The sequence below is a fragment of the Vicugna pacos genome, chromosome 20 (assembly GCF_048564905.1).
Source record: "Vicugna pacos chromosome 20, VicPac4, whole genome shotgun sequence".
NCBI classification, from domain to species: Eukaryota; Metazoa; Chordata; class Mammalia; order Artiodactyla; family Camelidae; genus Vicugna; species Vicugna pacos.
The window spans coordinates 10,174,293-10,193,455 of record NC_133006.1 but is presented as its reverse complement, the minus strand read 5'-3'; the positions used below and the strand labels follow the sequence as shown (position 1 = coordinate 10,193,455).

The 19,163-nt window shown below is 47.6% G+C and overlaps 1 protein-coding gene and 1 long non-coding RNA gene across 9 annotated transcripts in view; one reads left to right on the top strand and one right to left on the bottom strand.

Annotated features, from left to right (window-relative positions):
* Positions 1-1,042: 1,042 nt before the first annotated feature.
* TFAP2B (transcription factor AP-2 beta) overlaps positions 1,043-19,163 on the top strand; it is a 29,366-nt gene continuing 11,245 nt past the window's right edge. The window contains exons 1-5 of one of the 8 annotated variants that reach the window (XM_072944830.1): positions 1,043-1,379; positions 4,518-4,544; positions 5,749-6,207; positions 11,049-11,109; positions 18,831-19,050. In XM_072944830.1, coding sequence (XP_072800931.1) covers positions 1,299-1,379; positions 4,518-4,544; positions 5,749-6,207; positions 11,049-11,109; positions 18,831-19,050 — 848 coding nt within the window. In that variant the 5' untranslated portion in view covers positions 1,043-1,298. Of the gene's footprint in view, positions 1,380-2,236; positions 2,823-2,864; positions 3,162-4,517; positions 4,545-5,748; positions 6,208-11,048; positions 11,110-18,830; positions 19,051-19,163 lie in introns of those variants that run through there. The other 7 variants (XM_072944827.1, XM_072944829.1, XM_072944828.1 and 4 more) reach the window with 7 other exon arrangements.
* On the bottom strand, positions 14,897-18,874 carry LOC140687676 (uncharacterized). Its single transcript, XR_012062103.1, has 2 exons — positions 18,608-18,874; positions 14,897-17,662 (listed from the first exon to the last, which is right to left on the bottom strand). It is a non-coding gene; the product is annotated as an uncharacterized lncRNA (long non-coding RNA).

Here is a 19,163-nt window from a genome sequence, read left to right as displayed (position 1 = left end):
TGGGGATCCTTCCGCACCCTGGATGGGGGCAGAAAAACAGAGGGGGTGGGAAAGAGGGCGATGAGGTGAGTGTTCACTTCGTGGTGAAATTCCGAACCCCTGTGCCTTGAGGGGCGCCCATTTTCGAGGTTTGGTTAACTTTGTTCTTGTTGATGTTTATGTTTTCCTTGGTAGAGAAACAAACTATACAAATCACCTTATTAAGAAAAATATACACTCACAGGAAACAAACAAAGCACGCATCCTAAAATGTTTTTCACTAGCTCCGTGAAAAACATTCTGCTTAAACCTTCCAAAGGTTCAGGTGACCATTTCTTATAGTCTCCAGGATTAAAACCACTTAAAAGTCATAGACAACAGATGCAAATATAAAATGTCCCGGGCTTCTCCAAAGAAACCTCCAAATTAACATTGTGTAATTGTGCATGTATGTAGCTTCCAATATCTGAAAAAAATTTTAAAAAAACTTCATAAAATGGAACGCCAGCCAAAGAAAGAATGGCACATGGAATCTGTTGAAAATACATCCAAACAACACTTAAAATGAGAAATGGTACAGACTGAGATGCTGATTCAGTATTTAAGTTTTCAGATGTGTTGGGCAGAATGACCAGAAAATATTAGAAATATTCACTGTGGTGAGCTGGCTTTTTTGTTCTACAGGGACTGAGGTACAGTTGAAAAAAAGAAAAAGTTGTGTAGCCATCAACACAGAGAGATCACCCTTAAAAATCCTCAAATCCAGTTTTCAAAACCCTCCTGCTGAACACACAAGATTAGGAGCTTTTGTGTTTAAACATCTCAGAAATGGTCCCCCTCTTTAAAATCTACATAGAAAATGGGGGGGGGGGCTGTTGGCTCCCTAGTTTCTCATTAGGAATTGTAAAGACTTTAGTCCATGGCTACAATGATTCATCATTTTCAATATAGAGGCTTTTAAACGTGTGTATTTATATTAATCACGGTGAACTCTCTCTCCTTTAAATGCATGTTTAGAGTCTGTCGACTCCTGCATGACCCAGGGGTGCTTATATAACTAAATGTGGGTGTCCGGGTGTAAATACGTGTTTATGATTTTTATAATATATATGTCTGTGGGTTGCATCTAACTCCTGTGCGTGTAATAATGTTTTTATCTCAGCTGAGGCTTCCTTCTCCAGCCTATTGTCTGAGACAACAGATATAAGTTGCGATGGGAGAGGAGCGTCGGATTTGGTGTGTATCCCCCATTTCCAATTATAGATGGATCATTACAGACAGCGGAGTCCTGAGAAGCCAGACATCTGCTCCTCACATGAATGCACTCACCTCCTAGAGACCAGGCTGCCATCATGCTCTGGAAGCTAGTGGAGAATGTCAAGTACGAAGATATCTATGAGGTGAGCCGACACCCCCAGATGCATCTTAGAGCTTTGCAGATAGAGAATTTGAGCTTCTTGACACCCCAACTGATAGAGATTTTTAAGCTATTTGCTCGTAGATTTCCGGTCGGTTTTTCTCAGCTTTCTCTAACTTTTAGGGAAGCTGGCTTGGGGAGACTTCGCTATTCTGAAAAAAAGGACTTTAAGGTGGAAATCTGACTACTTTAACTTAGGAGATTTCTCTCTCTTTTTTTTTTTTATTCTTTTATTTTCCTTTCTCTCTTCCTCGCACCCCACCCCCCCAACCTTTGGACTTTGATGGGGGACGTGGTGCTACTGAATGTGGGCAGACAAAATAGAGGCAGAAAGGCAGAGACTCTCCTCGTTTTGAGTGTGGGAGAGAATTAGGTTTTCAGGCCTCATTTGTAACAGACTCGGGCTCTTAATTTTTATTTTCAATAAAATTTCGGAAATCGATAACAAACGGATCCACGTAAAGGACGGAAAATTAGAAGGAAGGAGGTCAACAGATAGACGGACCGATGGATAAGATGGATGTAGAGAGAGCGGGAGCCAAGGAGCCGTAGCGGACAACTTTTTTAATTTCCTTTTTTTCTCATATTTTGCTTCTTTGAGGGTCGGTGCGTCCAAACCGCCCCACGTTTTGGCCTTTTTTAACGAATTTTTCTGCCCGGGTTGAGCTCGCGGGGTTCTTTAGCGCTGAGGCCAATGAGACTGTCCCTCGGGTGGAGATGCTGCCGGCAGCCCGGCAGGCGCCTGCCTCCCCGCGGGCCGGACTCGCCGGCCGTGCGCTCGGGTCTCGGGCGCCGACGGGGCTGCGCGCGGGGCGGGAGGCCGGGCGGGGAGGGGACGGCGGCCGAGGCCGGCGGAACTTGGCTCCGAGCGCACGCGCCTGGGAGCCCCCGAGCTAGGTGTAAGGGGAAGGGGAAAGCCTGGACTCCAAGGAGACGTAGAGGGAGGGAAGCGAGAAAAAAAAGCGTGGAAGAAGGCGAGGGGAAAGGGGCAGACGAGATGGGGAGACGGGAGGTGGGAGCCGGCGAGCGGGCGGTGGACGGAGATCGCGAGGAGAGGAAGTCGGGGAGGGGAGGGGGCCTGGAAGCCGAGCCCCGGGCGACGCGCGCGGGCGGCGCTGGGTCGGACGAAGCGGTCCTGGTGGGACGTGCAGAGGCTCCCCAAGCCTCGGGGGACACGCCACCCGGCCGCTCCGGGACGACTCGGGGAAGCCGGGCAGGGAGCCGCCTTGAGGAAGCTGGGAATGGGCCACGCGCGGGAGCGGCCCGCCAGCTTCTCCCGACTCCGCCGGCCCGGCCCCGCGACCCGGATCGCGGCTCCGAGGCGCCCGCGCGCGCCCCGCTGCCGCCGGGCGGTGTCTGCACGCGGAGCCCGGCGCCGGCGCCCGGAGTCTCCCAGCTCTGCCCAGCCCTGAATCAGGATTTTGGGGTGTGTGTGTGTGTGTGTGTGTGTGTGACACAGAGAGAGAGAGAGAGAGAGAGAGAGAGAGAGAGGGGATCCGTCTTTCTGAGGAATGATGACTGGGGTTTTCCTTCCCTCTTTGTGGTTGTGTATTGACTGTAACGGGGAGCCGCGCCTCCGCCTGGTGGGATTTGTTTCGGTTCGGCCTCCTTTTCTTTCTTTAGCAGGAGGGGTAATGGTCAAGTCGAAGGCGCTAGAACTCCTAAAAAATGTGAGCGCCTGAAGTGGGCTTGGCACAGGCGGGGATGCGGCCACGGTGTAAATAGCTCCGGGTAGGCACAGAGGGACTCCAGCGGGTTCCGAAAAGTAAGCAGCACGAAACTCGTGCTAAGAGTCTGAAAAGTAGACTGGCTACATGGAAAAGGAGGGAGGGAGAGGAGAAAGCAGCGGGGGAAGGAGGGAGGGAGGGAGGGAGAGGGAGGGGTGGAGTGGAAGAGGGGAAGAGGGGAAGAGGAGAGAATAAAGAGGGAGGGAGAGAGGATGGAGAGAGAGGGAGAGACAGAATATTGCAGGTATTCCTATCTGCCTAGTTTTTCTACTCGAAACTATAGGAGAACCCGAAGCCCGGTGGAAGGCGCCTATTTAAGTCGGGAGGAAGGTTGAACTTTAACAGAAATGGCAGTCGGGCCAGTTGAACGGGTTCCTGAAACATCCAAAAAGGTTTTCTGTTGCCCCTGGTTTTGCCGGGAAAGGATAAGTTTAGTGTACTTCAAGATTGTTTGCATGTATTTTAAATTGAAGTGAAAATCACGGGCTGCACGCGCACTAAAGAGGGAAAGGCTGCACAAGGCAGGGAAAGCCCCCATCTCGCCTCGGTCCTTTGATACATAAGCATAATCTCCAGTATGCGTGAAAGTCGGCCAACGTCACTGTAAACAACTGGGCCCACCGGTTTACTCTGCTCTCCCCTCCAAAGGGTGAGGCAACGCCTTTTTAAATTTTTTTATTAGTATTATTTTTAATCTGCACACGAAGCACGCAGGGCGATCAAGTCTTCCCATTAGGAAAGTCCCTCTCCAGGAGCAGGACACCTACGTTGCGCACAAGCCCCCAGCGATGCTCTCTCCCTCGCCGCCTGGTCGCAGGGAGCAGGGGCTGCTTTACGCGCGTCCCCGGCTCAGTTAATTGAAGTTCTGCCTCTTTCCTGCTAAACTTTTTCCCCGGTCTGCCTTTGCCAGCCCCCTCGTCTGATTACATCTAGTAATTCTCCACTGAATGAACGTCATTTACAATAGTAGGGGAGCTCTGCGCCCGCTGCTGCTTCACGCTCCATTTGTCCTCCATTCTCCCTTTAAAGTACTCGTGTAATATTAATAGTCATGAATATCAATTATTATGAGGCGGTGTAGGCAAGCGGAGGGAGGAAGGGGCGCCCGAGCAGTCTGAGCCCAGCTTCGGGCGGAAGAGGACTGCCTCTGCAGCCTCGGAGAACCGCCGAAGAGAAAAAGGCCGAAAAGACAGCAAGAGACCGATGAACAGCTCTGTCTGTGTGTGACAGGCGTCGGCAATCTTGTTGGGGGGGGGTAATTTTTTTTTTTGATGGCTTGTCCTGGAAACACCTCAAGCTCGGCTCCTGTGTCCAGCCCGTTTCTCTGCTGGACTCCTTGATTTTTTTTTAATCATTGTTTGATTTTTGAGCAGTAACCAGGCTTTTTTTTCCAGATGTTAGTCCACACCTATTCATCCATGGTGAGTTTGGATTCACGTTATACGAGAATTGCATGCTCCCTCCTCTCACCGTCTCTCTGTCTCTGTCTCTGCGTGTGCGTCTCACTCTCCCGTCTCTGTCTTCCTTCGAGCGCCTTTGGCTTGGTAATTTAGCACCATAATTGGACGAGGCTGCAGCTGCTTCTCTGCATTGTGTGTTTGTCTGAGCTCCATGAGTCAGCTGGGGAGGTGGGGGGGGAAGGCCAAAGAGGAAAACTTTTTATTTGCCACTGCAGTTTGGAAATTTAGGTGACTGTTTCTCCAAAAAGAACCATGGGGACTTTACTGTGGCATTTCTACAGAGGAGAGGAAGAAACAAGACCCCCCCAACACCCCCCCCCTTCTCCTTTCACTTCGTTTAGCACTCCCATTAGGACCAACAATAAGTTGTCTGGGCCTTTTGGGTTTGTTTGTTTTTCTCCTCCCCACCCTAAGTCCTTCATTTTCACACCCTGGAGTTTAACAGTCTTAAATGTAGGAAAGTCACCTTAGAAATCACTCCTGCACACCACAGCTCAACTTAATTTGACAGGGACTCAGGATCTGATTTTGAATGAAGTCCATTTCCAGCAAACACTCCATAAAGGATTTCATCCCTGCTGGGGAGGCAGGGGTGCCTGGAAACTCAGATCAGGCAGATTCCTGTATCTCCTGAAATTACCAGGTTGTGTGGGGGTCAGCCCGGCTGGCTTGCCAGGGAGACAGAAGTTGGTTTGGAACAGGAGGAACAGCCAGGCAAATAGTATGAAGTTTGATTTGTTATGCTTTGGAGCTCTGAAGAGTTAGAAAGAAGTAGTTTAAAACACCCAAAAGATCAAAATGCCATAGTCAGACTCCTGTATTTTTCATTAAGGAATTTAGACTCTGTCCCCACCCCCACCCCCACCATACACACAACCACTTTACCCTCACTTTTTTTGCTAGCTTTGCCCCCCTCCCAACAGAAGGCTTAGATGCTGGTTAGGCGGGTAATTCTCCCCCATCTTCCCCCCAAAGCCTCGCGTTTGGAATTGCTGAAAGCGCGTACCCTCTGAACAAACTTGGGAGTGCGAGTTTCAGACTCTTGTTCCCCTGTCCCGGGAAAAAGATCCTGAAGCTGGGCTTCTCCATTTGTCGCTTGTATTTTTCCCCCTCCCTCTCTCTGTCTCTGTCTGTCTCTCTCTCTGTCTCCTGCACTCTCTCCCAGGACCGGCACGATGGCGTCCCGAGTCACAGCTCGAGGCTCTCCCAGCTGGGTTCGGTGTCCCAAGGACCTTACTCGAGCGCCCCACCGCTGTCCCACACCCCGTCGTCCGACTTCCAGCCACCCTACTTTCCGCCCCCCTACCAGCCGCTGCCCTACCACCAGAGCCAGGACCCCTACTCCCACGTCAACGACCCCTACTCCCTGAACCCCCTGCACCAGCCCCAGCAGCATCCCTGGGGGCAACGGCAGCGGCAAGAAGTGGGTTCAGAAGCCGGCTCTCTCCTGCCCCAGCCTCGGGCCGCCCTGCCCCAGCTCTCGGGCCTCGACCCCCGGAGGGACTACCACTCGGTCCGCCGGCCGGACGTGCTGCTGCATTCGGCGCACCACGGCCTGGACGCGGGCATGGGTGACAGCCTCTCGCTGCACGGCCTCGGCCATCCCGGCATGGAAGACGTCCAGGTAACCGCGCGCGCACACACACACCACACACACACACACACACACACACACACACACACACGACGATGCACAAATAACAAATGCCCTGGGAGGGGGAGGGGCAGCTCTGTCTCCTTTGGTTGGGGGGGGGGGTTGTTCCCATCTTTAGAACAACCGGACACGAAACGTGTAACTGTGTGTAGACGTGTATGGCTCTCCAGTGGCGATTTCAGGAGGTCCGATGATAAAAGCTAGAACCACCAGAAATTACATCATGAAGGAAAAAAGTACATGAGTGTTTTGCTCGTTTAGGATCTTTGGCATCAAGGCTAGGTGTTTTTGTTTTGCCTGAGCCATCGGACTCCCTCTTGTTCGCTTGCGCTTTGTGTAAGCAAGCTGGCGACCGTCCTCAACCCGCCCCCTCTGCGCGTCCCATAGTGAGCCTGGCCCCTGACATGGCAGGTGGGGCCCTGGCTGCCTGGAGGCCGAGGCCTGAGATGCAGCTTGGAGGTGCAGGGTCCTCTACAGAGGTTCCTGATGGCTTTGTAAAGACTTTGTTAGGCATGACAGTGTTGACTGGAAGAAAAACACGTGCTATTTTGTCTAAGCCAGGTCTTACTTTGAATGTCCCATAAGCTATAGACCCCTTTTCCAAAATAATTGAGTTCCAGAGTCATCATCCAAGAAGTGGAATATTTCTGGGGAGAGACCCAGAAAGCCACAATTCTGTTTGGGAGTCCATGAGGACATGTACCATTTTAGAGATTCTTTTCACCTTTTGGACCATTAAACGACTGTGGAGCACTATTCTCCACATCCCTCTGCAGTCGTCTTCCCCCTCCGCTAAATACCTTCCTCTCCCTGGAGTCACCATCCCAGTTGAAGAGGCATCACATGCTTGTTTTTTTTTTTTTTAAAAACAAAAGGCTCCAAACACTACCGCCCCCCACCACTATCCCATCTGCACTCTGCACAATGGAGCCTGATTTGGTTGCGAATGCTTGGTTAAACTAAACAAAGAAACATCAAAGAGATGATTTCTAAAAACTGTCCGGGTGATTCTGAGCAGGTCTCCTTTTGCTCCCTAATTTAAATAGTCTCCAGAAAAGATAAATAGGGTTGAAAGGTATTTAATTGACCCTTCGGTTTCATTGGCATGATTGTATATATTATGCATCATTTTAGACATACCTCTGAAGCAAAAAAAAAGAAAGAAAAGAAAAGAAATGGGGAAGGGAAGGTGTGCATGAGTCCCTCTGCTTTACCTTGCTGAACAAAATGTCTTTAGAACAGTTAAAGTGTGGTGGCAGCACCAAATCCTGTCTCTCTGTGGTCTATGATGGTTTACTGCTTTAAAGGAAATTCAGTTATTTAATATTTCCAAAGATTTTGGAATCACCTGAGTTGTGGCTGGATGTACCCACGCTAATAAGAATGATAGTTTTGTTGATTTAACGGAGCTTAACTGTCCCTGTCTGGGCATACTGCTCATTTCAGAATATCATATGAGAAAGGGAATATTTAATAGTTTTCTTTTTAATGCATTGGGGTAATATGTGTCCGGGGGGGCAGTTTTTAAATTAACCTTTCTGGGTACGGTTCAAAGTGCTAGATAATGAAAGTGCATCAACTCATCACCATGGCTGTTGGCTGTGCTGCACTGGCTCTCAGCGCCACCCTGTAGGCCCAGTGGCTTAGGCGCTGAACCCAAGAATTCTCCTAAAAGAGGAAACAGATTTCTTTGGTTTTAGTTGTGTGTGTGTGTGTGTGTGTGTGTGTGTGTGTGTGTGTGTGTGTGTGTGTTTAAGATAGAATTGTGAGGGTTTGGAGTGTTTGGTGAAAGGCAAAGGCCAAGAGAAAAACAGGGCCAGGTCAGTGTGCATTTTGGAGGACGCCCTGGTCAAAGCGGCACGCGGCGGCGGAGTTGCAGCCGGAGCTTGGCCCGCGAGGGTGGGGAGAGCTCAGAGCAAAGAAGGCGCAGGCCCCGGACCTTCGCCTCTCCCCGCCCGCCCGACCTCCGCCCAGTTCCTCCTTGGAAGCATCCCAGCAGGTCGTCTGGAGAGGTGGGGAGGCCCGCGGGACTTTCTTGGTCGACCCTCAGTGCAAGGGGTCGCGCGGGATACACCCCGCGCCTGTCCCAGGAGGGGAACCAGAGGGGCAGGAGCGAGCCGTCCCCGCCGGGATGACAGGCCTCCTGAGGCCGGAGTGTTCTTGACGCGACACGGGGCAGGTGACAAAGAAAGATAGGGGAGGAAGGAGATGGACCTAGGAGCAGACCCTCGAATCCAGGGGCTGCGCCTTTTCTGTTCAATCCGGGACTTCCGAGTTAGGGATCTGGAGCGCGGGGCCTAAAGTTGCAGGAGCTGGTCGGGCTTTCCGCGTTTCCTGCGGCCATGGGATGGGTGGGGTGTAAAAGGGACCAGAGGTGCCACGGCCTGGGCCTTAGTCCCTTGTTCCATCTCAAAGGCCTAGCGTGGGTTCCGGATCCCCTACCCCAACCTACCGCAGACGAGGAGGATCCCAGGGCGCTGCCGGGCGGGAGGGCCTCACAGCCAGGGGGACTCACCTGGCCCAGGGTTGGGAGAGGATGTTGTGTGACCCAGACACACACGCGGGGCCACCGCCCCGACCGTGAGAGAAGAGACAGAGGAGAGCTAATTAACCAAATGCTTCTAATATTTTTTTTAAATGAAACTATAAAACCCTGTCAATTTCTATTTCAATTTACTCACAGGGGCTATTAAACCAGCAAATCGCTGTTTGGATTCTGGGTATGCTGCATTTCACTCACTGTGTGTGTGTGCGCGCGTGTGTATGTGTGTGCGTGCGTGTGTGCGGGTGGGGGGGCAGTATTAAAAACTCAGAAAAAGCAGCATCAGAAAGAGAGAGATGACACCTAGTTTGGAGTTTGTTCAATTGCTGTGAATACCTCTTTTCTTCTTCTGATCTTTGCTCTCTAACCTCTCATCACCTCTGCTCCCTAAGAGTACAAACATAAAGATGTTAAGTCAGACCCCTGCCACACACACACACACACACACACACACACACACACACACACACTCAAACACACCCTAGTGTCTTAAAGCAACCCCTGGTATCACTTTTAACTAAAGAAGTCTAGTAATTACGAGTCTGAGTTGTTTTTCTGAGCTTCCGCATGCAGTCCTAATTAAATCTTTACGACCCTCCCTGTGACGATTAAGCGCCAGCATGCTGCGTGAATATCCTGTACAAAAACCCAGCAGGCGGCCGTAATTAGATAGAAAATCAGACAAGAGCCTTCTCATTAACTACCACAACTACCCCACGTCGCTGATGAGGCGTATATACATATTTACGTACCGACGTGAGGGTGAGGTGTGCGGGCGCACCGGCCCAGCCCGTGAGATCGCGGAGCTGCCCGCCCACAGACACAGGCGAATGTTCTGTCCTGCGTGGACACGTCGCCATTGTAGACACGTGAGCACAGAAAGGCGTGAATCGTGTGTGTGCGCGCCCGTGTGCATAGTGGGGCCTCTTGGGAGTCCCCGAACAAGTTCCATGATGCTTTTTTTTTTAAGCTTTACTTTTTACTGTTTCTTAAGATGTAGATGGCATGTTGGAACATGGAAAATGGTTCTTAGGGAGAATCACAATTTTCCTCATCTTTCTGAGAACAGAAGAGTGACTATTAAAAACGAAAAGAAACAAATTAACATGCCCCCTCCGTGGTTAGGTCATCTCATTTCTAAGGTGCTGCTTGTTTGGGGTAGACAGTCTTCCTTGTGATGAACACACGCCCTGTCTGGGGATGCAGTATGAGTGGGTGGGAGGCGCTGTCTAAACACGACCTCCCTCTCAAGCCCTTTGCTTTTTACTCCTCTGTAGAGTGGGTGACAGATTGGTCCAAAGTTAGGTTTCTTAGGATCAAGAAAAGCAGCCATCAGATTGCAGAGAGGTCTAGCATTTATTTTCACTGGGGAGTAGGGGGAGGGAGTCCCCTGATTTTGGATGTCCTGGGGTGCACAGCCAGAACTCTGTTCTCTGCATCCTGGCAGTAAGAATCTCATTCCAACAGCTATAGCCCCTCAGCAGTGCCGCCAACACCTAGGGTAGAAATGTTCCTTCTCTGGGATGATATTGTGGCAATGGGGGGTGAATGCTTTGTGCCATTACCTAGGAACTGACTGGGAGGATCCTCTGTGTGTGTTGGTGTGTCTGTAGTCACTGCATCCCTAACAGGTGTGCTTCTTGCTGGGTGGCAGCAGAAGCAGGGTTGGGAGGAGGTACTTGTGCAGGTTCTCTGAGGGGTTGTCCTACAGCAGGAGGCTCAGAGCACAGGGATGTGCGTGGACTGCAGTGGGTGTGCGGTCCTGACAGCCTGCAGACGTGTTCCTATATGTTGCTGTTTGCATTCCATTCCAAATTGCTCAGACTTTAATTAAAATCCTATAATGTAAACTATTATGTATTTTTAAAATGACTCTGGGGTTAAGATGCACTGGGATAGAATAGAAAACAGAAATTGCTCTTACTAATACTTTCAGCTGTTGCCAAATTTTCACTATTCATAAGAGCAAATAATATAAAAGTTTCAGTGTCTACATAATATCTGTGTTTAATATAATAACTAAGCCAATCCTGCATCCCAGACATCTCTCACAGTTTCCCTTTTTCCTCTTCTTCCATTGGAAGAATTTATAATTTGGGTGAATTTCATTTCTGTGTCCATTTGGAGGTAATAATGATACTAATAAAACCTCCCTTTGTGAATTAATATAAATGGAAATAACAGAAACTCCAGTTTGGAATGACATGATTTATGTGTGCGCTTCTTTAATATCCAGTCGATTTGAATAGTGATATTTTTATATTCACAGTCAGTTGAAGATGCCAATAACAGCGGCATGAATCTATTGGACCAGTCTGTCATAAAAAAAGGTATGGATTCTTTCCCCCCAAAAGTAAGCCAAGTTTTCCTGTGTATTCATGTCTTTATGATGAGTTTTCACTTTTGAAGGATTTCATTATTTTATGAGATGCCAGTGCTTGTTCACAATTAAGGGACAGCGGCTATTGGATGAAGACATGTTGGGAAGAAGGAAATGGGGTAGGGGGACCGCAGGCAGAAACCCGGATGAGAGAGATGGAGGGACAGAGGCTAGAGCCATTTTTTTCCATGGTACATTCGGTAACAATTCTAGATATATCTCACATAATTGAACTATCACCATGTGTGGAACTGGCTGGGAAACACTGCCTGCAAAAATCTGCGATTAATTATTTCATTGATAACTGGAGTTTGTTGAGCGAAACCCTGTGTCATTGGGGCAGCTCTTTCTCTCCTTGTTTTTGTATTTGGGTTTTGGCTGGTAGTTTTCTTCCCAGTTCTCTATGTTTTATGACTTGTTTCTTCTTCTATTTTTTTTAATTGTGCCAAATGTGTCGCTAACTATGCTCTTCCTAAGAAGCAGAGCCGGCCTCTGCACATTTCTCAATCTTCCTACATACGCATTCATGATTTAGTGTGACTGTGGAATCACCCCATACTGTTAAAGGGCATGTGATATTAACAAATGTTTGCAGTCTCTTGTACAGCTGTAAGCAAAATAATTAACTAATTAAACTAATTAAATGTAATTACAATAACTCATTTCGGGCGTATTGCAGCTGCTTAATTCCCCCCCCCCCCCCCCGACAGTCACTGAGAGGATGCCTGGCGATTAGTGTGGCTGCCGAAAGGCCCGAATGTCACTCGCATGCCACAAATTTAGGAGCTTGAATGTGTAAACAGTGCAATCTTTAATTATCGCAGGAACCGGTGTCTGGAGATAGTTTTAACTACTGTTAACCCTTTCTTATCAGTGCTGGAGAAGGCCTGTCCTTCTGTGTGGTGTCATCAATCCCTAGCTGCAGTCACTTAGGATTCATTTAAGCCGGATGACACTGACAAAAGCAATGAAGAGAAAAAACATGCTTTGGAAAGTAATGTAGAGTCAAGCCGGTGGAGTAGGAGGGCTGTGGAGTGAGGATTCCAAATGGGGCGAGATGTTCTGGATGTTCTTCTCTCACAGAGGCAGGAAAAGTTGCTTTGAGAGGTGGCAGGTGGGAGGGGGGAAGCGGGACTTGAAATGAGGCCATTTGGCATCCCAAAGAATAGCAAGGTTTGGGGCAAAACGATTTATTTTAAGTGTCGTTCCAAACGTCTCTCCGGCTCTTCTTTAGATAGTATCGGTTTGGTTTTGCGCTCCCAGGGTTTGGGTTTGCTGGGACACCTGGTCTCCTGCTTTGATTTGCAACTGTGCTGACAGCTAACTTTCACCATTTCCTCCTGGGTCTTCTCTTCTGGTTAATTGCAGGTTGATAGGGAGGGGCGGGGTGTGGGGGAGGTAAGAGAGGCACTTCCTCATTGGTTTTTGTTGTTGTTGTTTCTCTTCTGTTTTAGGTCCCCGTCCCTCTTCATGGAAAGCTAGAACCCCTTAGTTCAGGGTTCCGTATCCTAGGAACAGCATTTGGGCCGTGGTGGGGCATGCCCAATGGATGACCAATCAGGGAAGTTATTAATAGCCAGGCCAATAAAAATATTTGGAACTTAGCTTGCCTAACAAAACGGAGCTGAAAATATTTGTGGATGTGGGGAGGGGGGCTTCTGTTTCAGGGCTTGTATATATTTGTCAGTGAAATGTGAATACTTACGTATGTGGGTATCGCCGGGAATAAGAAAAGGAGACCACTGACTCACATTGCTGGTTCTGTTTTGGAAATGTGGGGTACTTTTAATGGCCCCAACACCTCCCTTTTTTTTTTTAAATGAGCAGCTTGAAACATCTAAGTGGCACCCCAGTTGCGTTATTGATTTAGGGAGTGTGGTATAAATATGAAGTGTTAGGTCAATTCTTATTTAATATTTCAGGTATTTGCTGTGTCACATGAAGAAAAGACCCTAATATCATATTTTTATCTTTAGAGAGCCATGGGCAAAAGAGGAATAAGTGGTTGACTTACTTTTCTAGATCTCTATGAACCACTTAAAATAAGGTTATGTGTTCATTAGCTCCTTCCCTGCCCTCTGGCCTCCCCTCTTTGCCCCTCCCCCACGCTTATGAGGGATGACTCCAAGAGATTAATTTCATAAAAGAGGAGGTGAGAATGTTTTCTGAACTAAATATTCTGAATTTCAACACCTGGCAAAGGGACTCGGTTGCTTTATTTTCTATTGGGCTTTTAGAGAGATTTTTAAAACTCTGCCTTGTTAATAAAAACAGCAACTGGCCCAGGTTTAGATGTCTGTGCCTCTGTGTGTATTGAAGCCAGAAAACTTACACATAAAGGATCTATGTCTCTCTGTCTGTCTCTCTCTCTAATTATGGAAGGTCTCCCTCCTAAAGTTAACCAGTCCAATTTTTCACCCGTGTTGATATCACCCCCATAGGTTATAGGCTAGCTCTCTTGTTGTATTTGCTATCTGGGCTTAGCTGACATTTCTGAAGTAATTTAGTTAAGAGGAAATGAGTTGTTCCCAGTAGAGAGAGCAAACGAGTGGAGTGAAGGTAGCCAGCGTGATAAATGGCTCTTTCATTTGAAGATCTCCAGAGCTCGTTTACGGCTAATTTTCTGTATTGGCCCCCTTTGAGCTATTAATGCAATCGGCAGGGACCGTGGCCCCTCTCTTCTTAGCTGCCCCATTAGAGCTCCCATTAAGCCAGCGAGTCTCGACTCCATGGCAGGGGTAGGGGGAGTAATGAAAGGTGCTTTTTAAACTCTCCTAATCTAAACCGGCAGAGGGTGGTTAATACGATTTGAAGGGGGCTGGTCAATGAGCAATCAATAAAGTAATAATGAGAAGGATTCGGTACATTAACAGTCTAAAAATCCAACGAGACATTAAAAAATCATTCTTAACTCTCAGTTCCATGAAGATTAGGAATCTGGGCCCGGAAGGGGGTGGGGGGCTGGTACCCAGCTAACATAAATGATCTTTGCCACCATCCTAAAGCCTAACCTAAAGAAGGCTCACCTAGGCTTTGAGAAAAAGTTTTCAGTGCCATCAGAGGCCAAGATGCAATCGGCTTGACACCTTAGACAGCAGAAAAGATGCTGAGATTTCTTGGAAAGGCTAGCGTGGCTGGAGTCCAAGGTCCAAATGTTGTGACTGTGGGGCATTTTCATTGGTCTTAGGGATATCCTGTTTGGTTAGTTTTAATTCAACCTCCGTTCTCTTCCACTTTTTTTTCCCCCGTTAGTTCTGGCCCCTTCCCCACATAAACACTTGGATTGGTGTGGATTTTCTTTGGGTGGGTCAGAGGACTACAGAAATTGCCAATTTCAATTCCAAGGGGTTCTGTTGGGATTCCTCCTTCTGATCTAGGAGGTCAAAAGAACCCAGAGTCTGTGGGAGCCTCTGAGAGGGTGTATGTTTCCTCTTAAAGGGAAGGGTTCACATTTCCAGAACTGACTTGGATCCCAATCAGTATTTATTCAAGTAGAGCCTCTCAGCTATGGTCCAGCCACCCAAGGAGTAATCAGAGTTCACAGAATTTTAAAGCTGGAAAGGTTAGACACTCTTCTCCAACTCCCGTTCCCCCACCTCCCCACACGCCCTGCGTGGAAACTGAGACAGAGGGAAAATAAATGACTTCCTCAAGGTCTCAATCACTGAGTAAGTGATGGGACCAAACTGAGTTTCAGCCTCTTAGACTTTGCCCCTAAAGGATGCCAATCCTGGATGTTTGTAGTTTTTTTTTTTTTTTTTTGGTTTTGGTTTTTTATGTTCCAGCTTCCTTTGTGGGAATTCTTTTATTTTCCTTTCCAGGATTTCAATGCTCACGTTTATACACACAGGATCTTATATCCATGCGGAATAACATTTAGCCCTCAGGTGGAGAAGAAACAAAGCAAGTATGGGAACAGGGGTGATCTGCTGGTGAGGAGTAATTATTTCAAGCAACGCCCAACCTCCTGTAGCTTCCCGGTGTCATTTACATATTTAAGTCTGAATACCTTTAAGTCCCAGGGACTTAACCTTTAATCTATCAGATGGGTTCATTTCTTCCTTCTCCTTCACCAGCAGATCAGACCCGCAGAGGATGTGCCTCCAGTCAAACACCAAGATCTCAAAGTTATGATTTCACAATTAAGCTTAAAGAGGACAGATTAAGAGCTAGCCTATTAACACTGTGGCTCTATGTAGTCCACTAATGAATAAGATTTTCTCCAGTTTTCCTCGCTCTCTTAAATAAAACTCTATTCACTATAATGAAATATTAATTGGCTTTTAAATCTTTTTTTCTTCTCCCCCCCCCCATATAATTCCAGTAAAAAGGGAGGGGAACAAGTTTTGTGGGTGTTCCATTCAGAAGTTGGCCATTGACAGGGGGTATAGTTCAGTGGCAGAGTGACTGCTTAGCATGCCTGAGGTCCTGGGTTCAATCTCCAGTACCACCATTAACCAAAAAAAAAAAAAAAGAAAAGAAAAAGAAAGAAAGAAAGAAAGAAAGAAAGAAAGAAAGAAAGAAAGAAAGAAAGAAAGAAAGAAAGAAAAGTCAAGGCACACACAGAAGTTGGCCACGCTATCCAACTGAGAACTGAAGAGAAAAAAAAAAACCCAGTTTTAATGTATGCACAGAAAATTGTAAACATGTAAAGAACTGAAAGCTTCCCGCTGAGTTTTGCTATGCTCCATTTCCTTACCATTTCCTGCTGTCGCTTTAAACCTATCTTAGTCATCTCTGGGTTCCGTGAGCAGGCGCAGCGCGCTCATAATTACTAACAAATCAACCGGGCCCTGTTGCTCCCTGGGTTTATTGATAAGCTGGAGGAAAGCAGAAGGGAAAAGACAAAGAGAATAAAATATGGGGTTAATCAGCTGAGGAAAGCAGGTGTGAGGGTGGAGGGGAAGGTGATGCTAACAGTTCGACGGACTTAGAAGAGAGTCAGAGAGTCGGGCCAAGGAATGTGGGAGTCCAGTTTGGGGACCAATACAGAGTGGGGACAGAGGTCGAGAACCTGAGTGGAGGGTGCGAACAAGATTGATACTTCAGTTCGAAAATGGAAATATAATCTGAAACATGTCTGCACAAACAGTCTTCATATCTGGTGGGGTAAAAAAGCACCTCCCTCCTCCTCTTCCTCGGGCCAGCGGTGCTCTCTGGGAAGCTGACGGGGTTGGTGGTAGTTTGGCGACAATGCGTATGCAAAAAGGTGCAGCCCGCGGGAGGGAGTGATAAACCTTCCCCAGAGGAGAAAGCTCTTGTCAGGGAAATCAGGCAATTAACAATAGTGAAATTAGAGGGCAGGTTATATACAGTGTCCCTAAAGGTCTGGCTCTTCAGGAGATCTGGCGCCTGGGACTGTGGAAAGCAGGAAAAATTCCAATTCTCAGGAGATGTTCAGTTATCCAGCATGGGAAATAGGAACTGACCTTACTATTTTCAGCTCAGTGGCTTTTTTTTTCTGTAAAAATATTCTTTCTAACTAGTATTTAAATATTAAAATGTGGCTGACTATCAAAGATGAGATTTTTATATAATTTATTTCTATAGTTTCTACCATGTTAAAACTACAAAGGGCCAGCTATATTTTGGGGAAAAGTTTTTCCAAGGTTATCGATTACCAGTTCCCATGATCATCAGTTAATTTGTTTATAATGCTTGAACATGAATCTGAAATACAGAAATCAGGACTGCAGTGAAAAAAATAAGATATGTTAAAATAGATGTGGATATTGTGTAAGAGGATTAAGTGACAGGGTGTTACCACCCCAATCACTGTTTTTAGGTGACTTTAAATCTGTATTTTACTCAAATTTGATTAATCCTCACACTGTGAATCTGCATTGGTTCGCTCTCAAATGGGAAATATTTCACTGATGAGGATATGATGAGAATCAGAAAGAAGTCTCCCTCTGTAACACCCCTGGCCCATCATCATCACGACCATGTAGAAGGTCCACTCTGTTACCTAACATCATTCCTCTGCCCTGGGACAGACTCTGCAGACAGATCCAGAAATCCTCAAATGTCTATTAAGAAGTAGAAAAAGGGAATGGAATGTCCAGTCTCCCCATCCACTTCCCTCAGAAAGCCCTTTCCACAGGTGTTTGTAAAGGGCCAAATGCAATTCATAGTAAATAAAAGATCTGGGAACCTACCTGGCTTTTAGGAGTCTCTAAACAATCATGGGGGCCTGAATGCTGCAATCTGTGATAGAGAGAATAGGCTGTTTCGGAAACACTCAGAGCGGTTAGTCTGTTCTAGACAAGGGGGGTTATATAACTTGTTTGATGTATAGGGTTCTAGGCGCCAGATGGTAGACAGAGCACATCTTTCTCTTCCCAGGATTATAGAGACAGCACCTTTATTAAAAAGAGGAATAGAAGCATCCTTTTCCATGCCAGATACATTGCACATTTCAATAAATCCCCTGGACTGGTGATCAACAAAGACCATCGGAGGGGCTTCATATCCCAAGCTGCCTGCCCAGTGACTTCTAGAACCTGCAGAAAGAAAATGGGTTTCAGCAGTGTCTAAGCCTAAGGGAGCAAGACTGCCAGGGAACCAGGAGGCTGGCCGTTCACCGTGTTCCGTTCCTTGCTCCCAGCCTCTGGTTCTACTGAGCCTCCGCCTCTTCCTGAGGTGCAGATGACACTGAAACACAATTAAACAGAAATACGGGCTGGAGAGACTGACTGCGCCTGGGTAGCAGTGGCAACCAGCTGTCAGCTCTTATTAACTTCTGCATAAAACATACCTTGAGTGTGGTTTGTTATCAATTACTTGCCGAAATGAAACAACTGGGGCAAGGCAAGACCGCCGCTCACATGAATTAGAGTGATTGGTTGATTGATCCGGGCACCTGTTGTAAATCATAACTGCTCCAAACAATCACCAGCCGGTGCCTTACGTTAATTTGTAAACAAAATTCATGTCACTGTGGAATTGCTTTCACTGGAGAGGAGCATTTGGGTTCATTTCTAAATGAATCAGTTGTTATGATGTACAGAAGAATGGGATCCACTTTAGAGAAACGAGCAGCTCTTTGGGGCTAAACTCCCCAGCTTAATGGTATTACTCGGCTGATCTTGGGCACAGTGACTGCTGGGGCCCACCCTCCTGATCCTAGCCAGTGATGACAATAATTTGCATCCAATAGGCAAGGAGGGATGGGTTCCCATAAAGACCATTGGTATTACTATTTTATATCACTGATAGGGATAATCAGCTTCAGACTTAAGCACCAAATACGATTACTATTCTCAGAAGACAGATGAGGAAACTAAGATTCAGAGAGGTTCAGCTTGGTGTCTAAGGTCACACAGCTAGCATGTGATGGAATTGGATTTGCCTGGCTTCACAGCACAATCCAAACTTGGGGTAGCCTGTTACTCTTGATTTGTGTAATGAGCAGGACTGGGTCAAGAGACTCCCACATGTCCACACACCTGGGGTAAGTTTCCAGAGGAGTGATGGCTTTTACACTTGTCGGTACACAAGTGCTCTGAACGCACCCCGGCTCCACGGGAACAAACACTTCCTCCTGCAGCTTTCCGCTTGGCGCGAGTCCTGTGGCCTCGCCTCTGCGCACGCAGCGACGCATTCTATCCTCGGGTCACCAGGATCGAAACCCGGTCACCTTTATGGCATATATTTTTTTTTTCTCTCTAGTTCCGGTTCCTCCCAAATCTGTGACTTCTCTAATGATGAATAAAGATGGCTTCCTGGGAGGCATGTCGGTCAACACCGGCGAGGTGTTTTGCTCAGTCCCCGGCCGCTTGTCTCTGCTCAGTTCAACTTCAAAGTACAAAGTTACGGTGGGGGAAGTTCAGAGACGCCTGTCGCCCCCCGAATGCCTCAATGCATCTCTCCTTGGCGGCGTCCTCAGAAGGTAAAGTTCCTGCAACCAGGGTTTATGGGGCGCGGTTGCCTAGCAACTGGCCCCGCAAAGCGCCTGCGGAGAGCGGCGGCCGCCACGTGCTCCGCGCTGGGCACGCGCAGCCT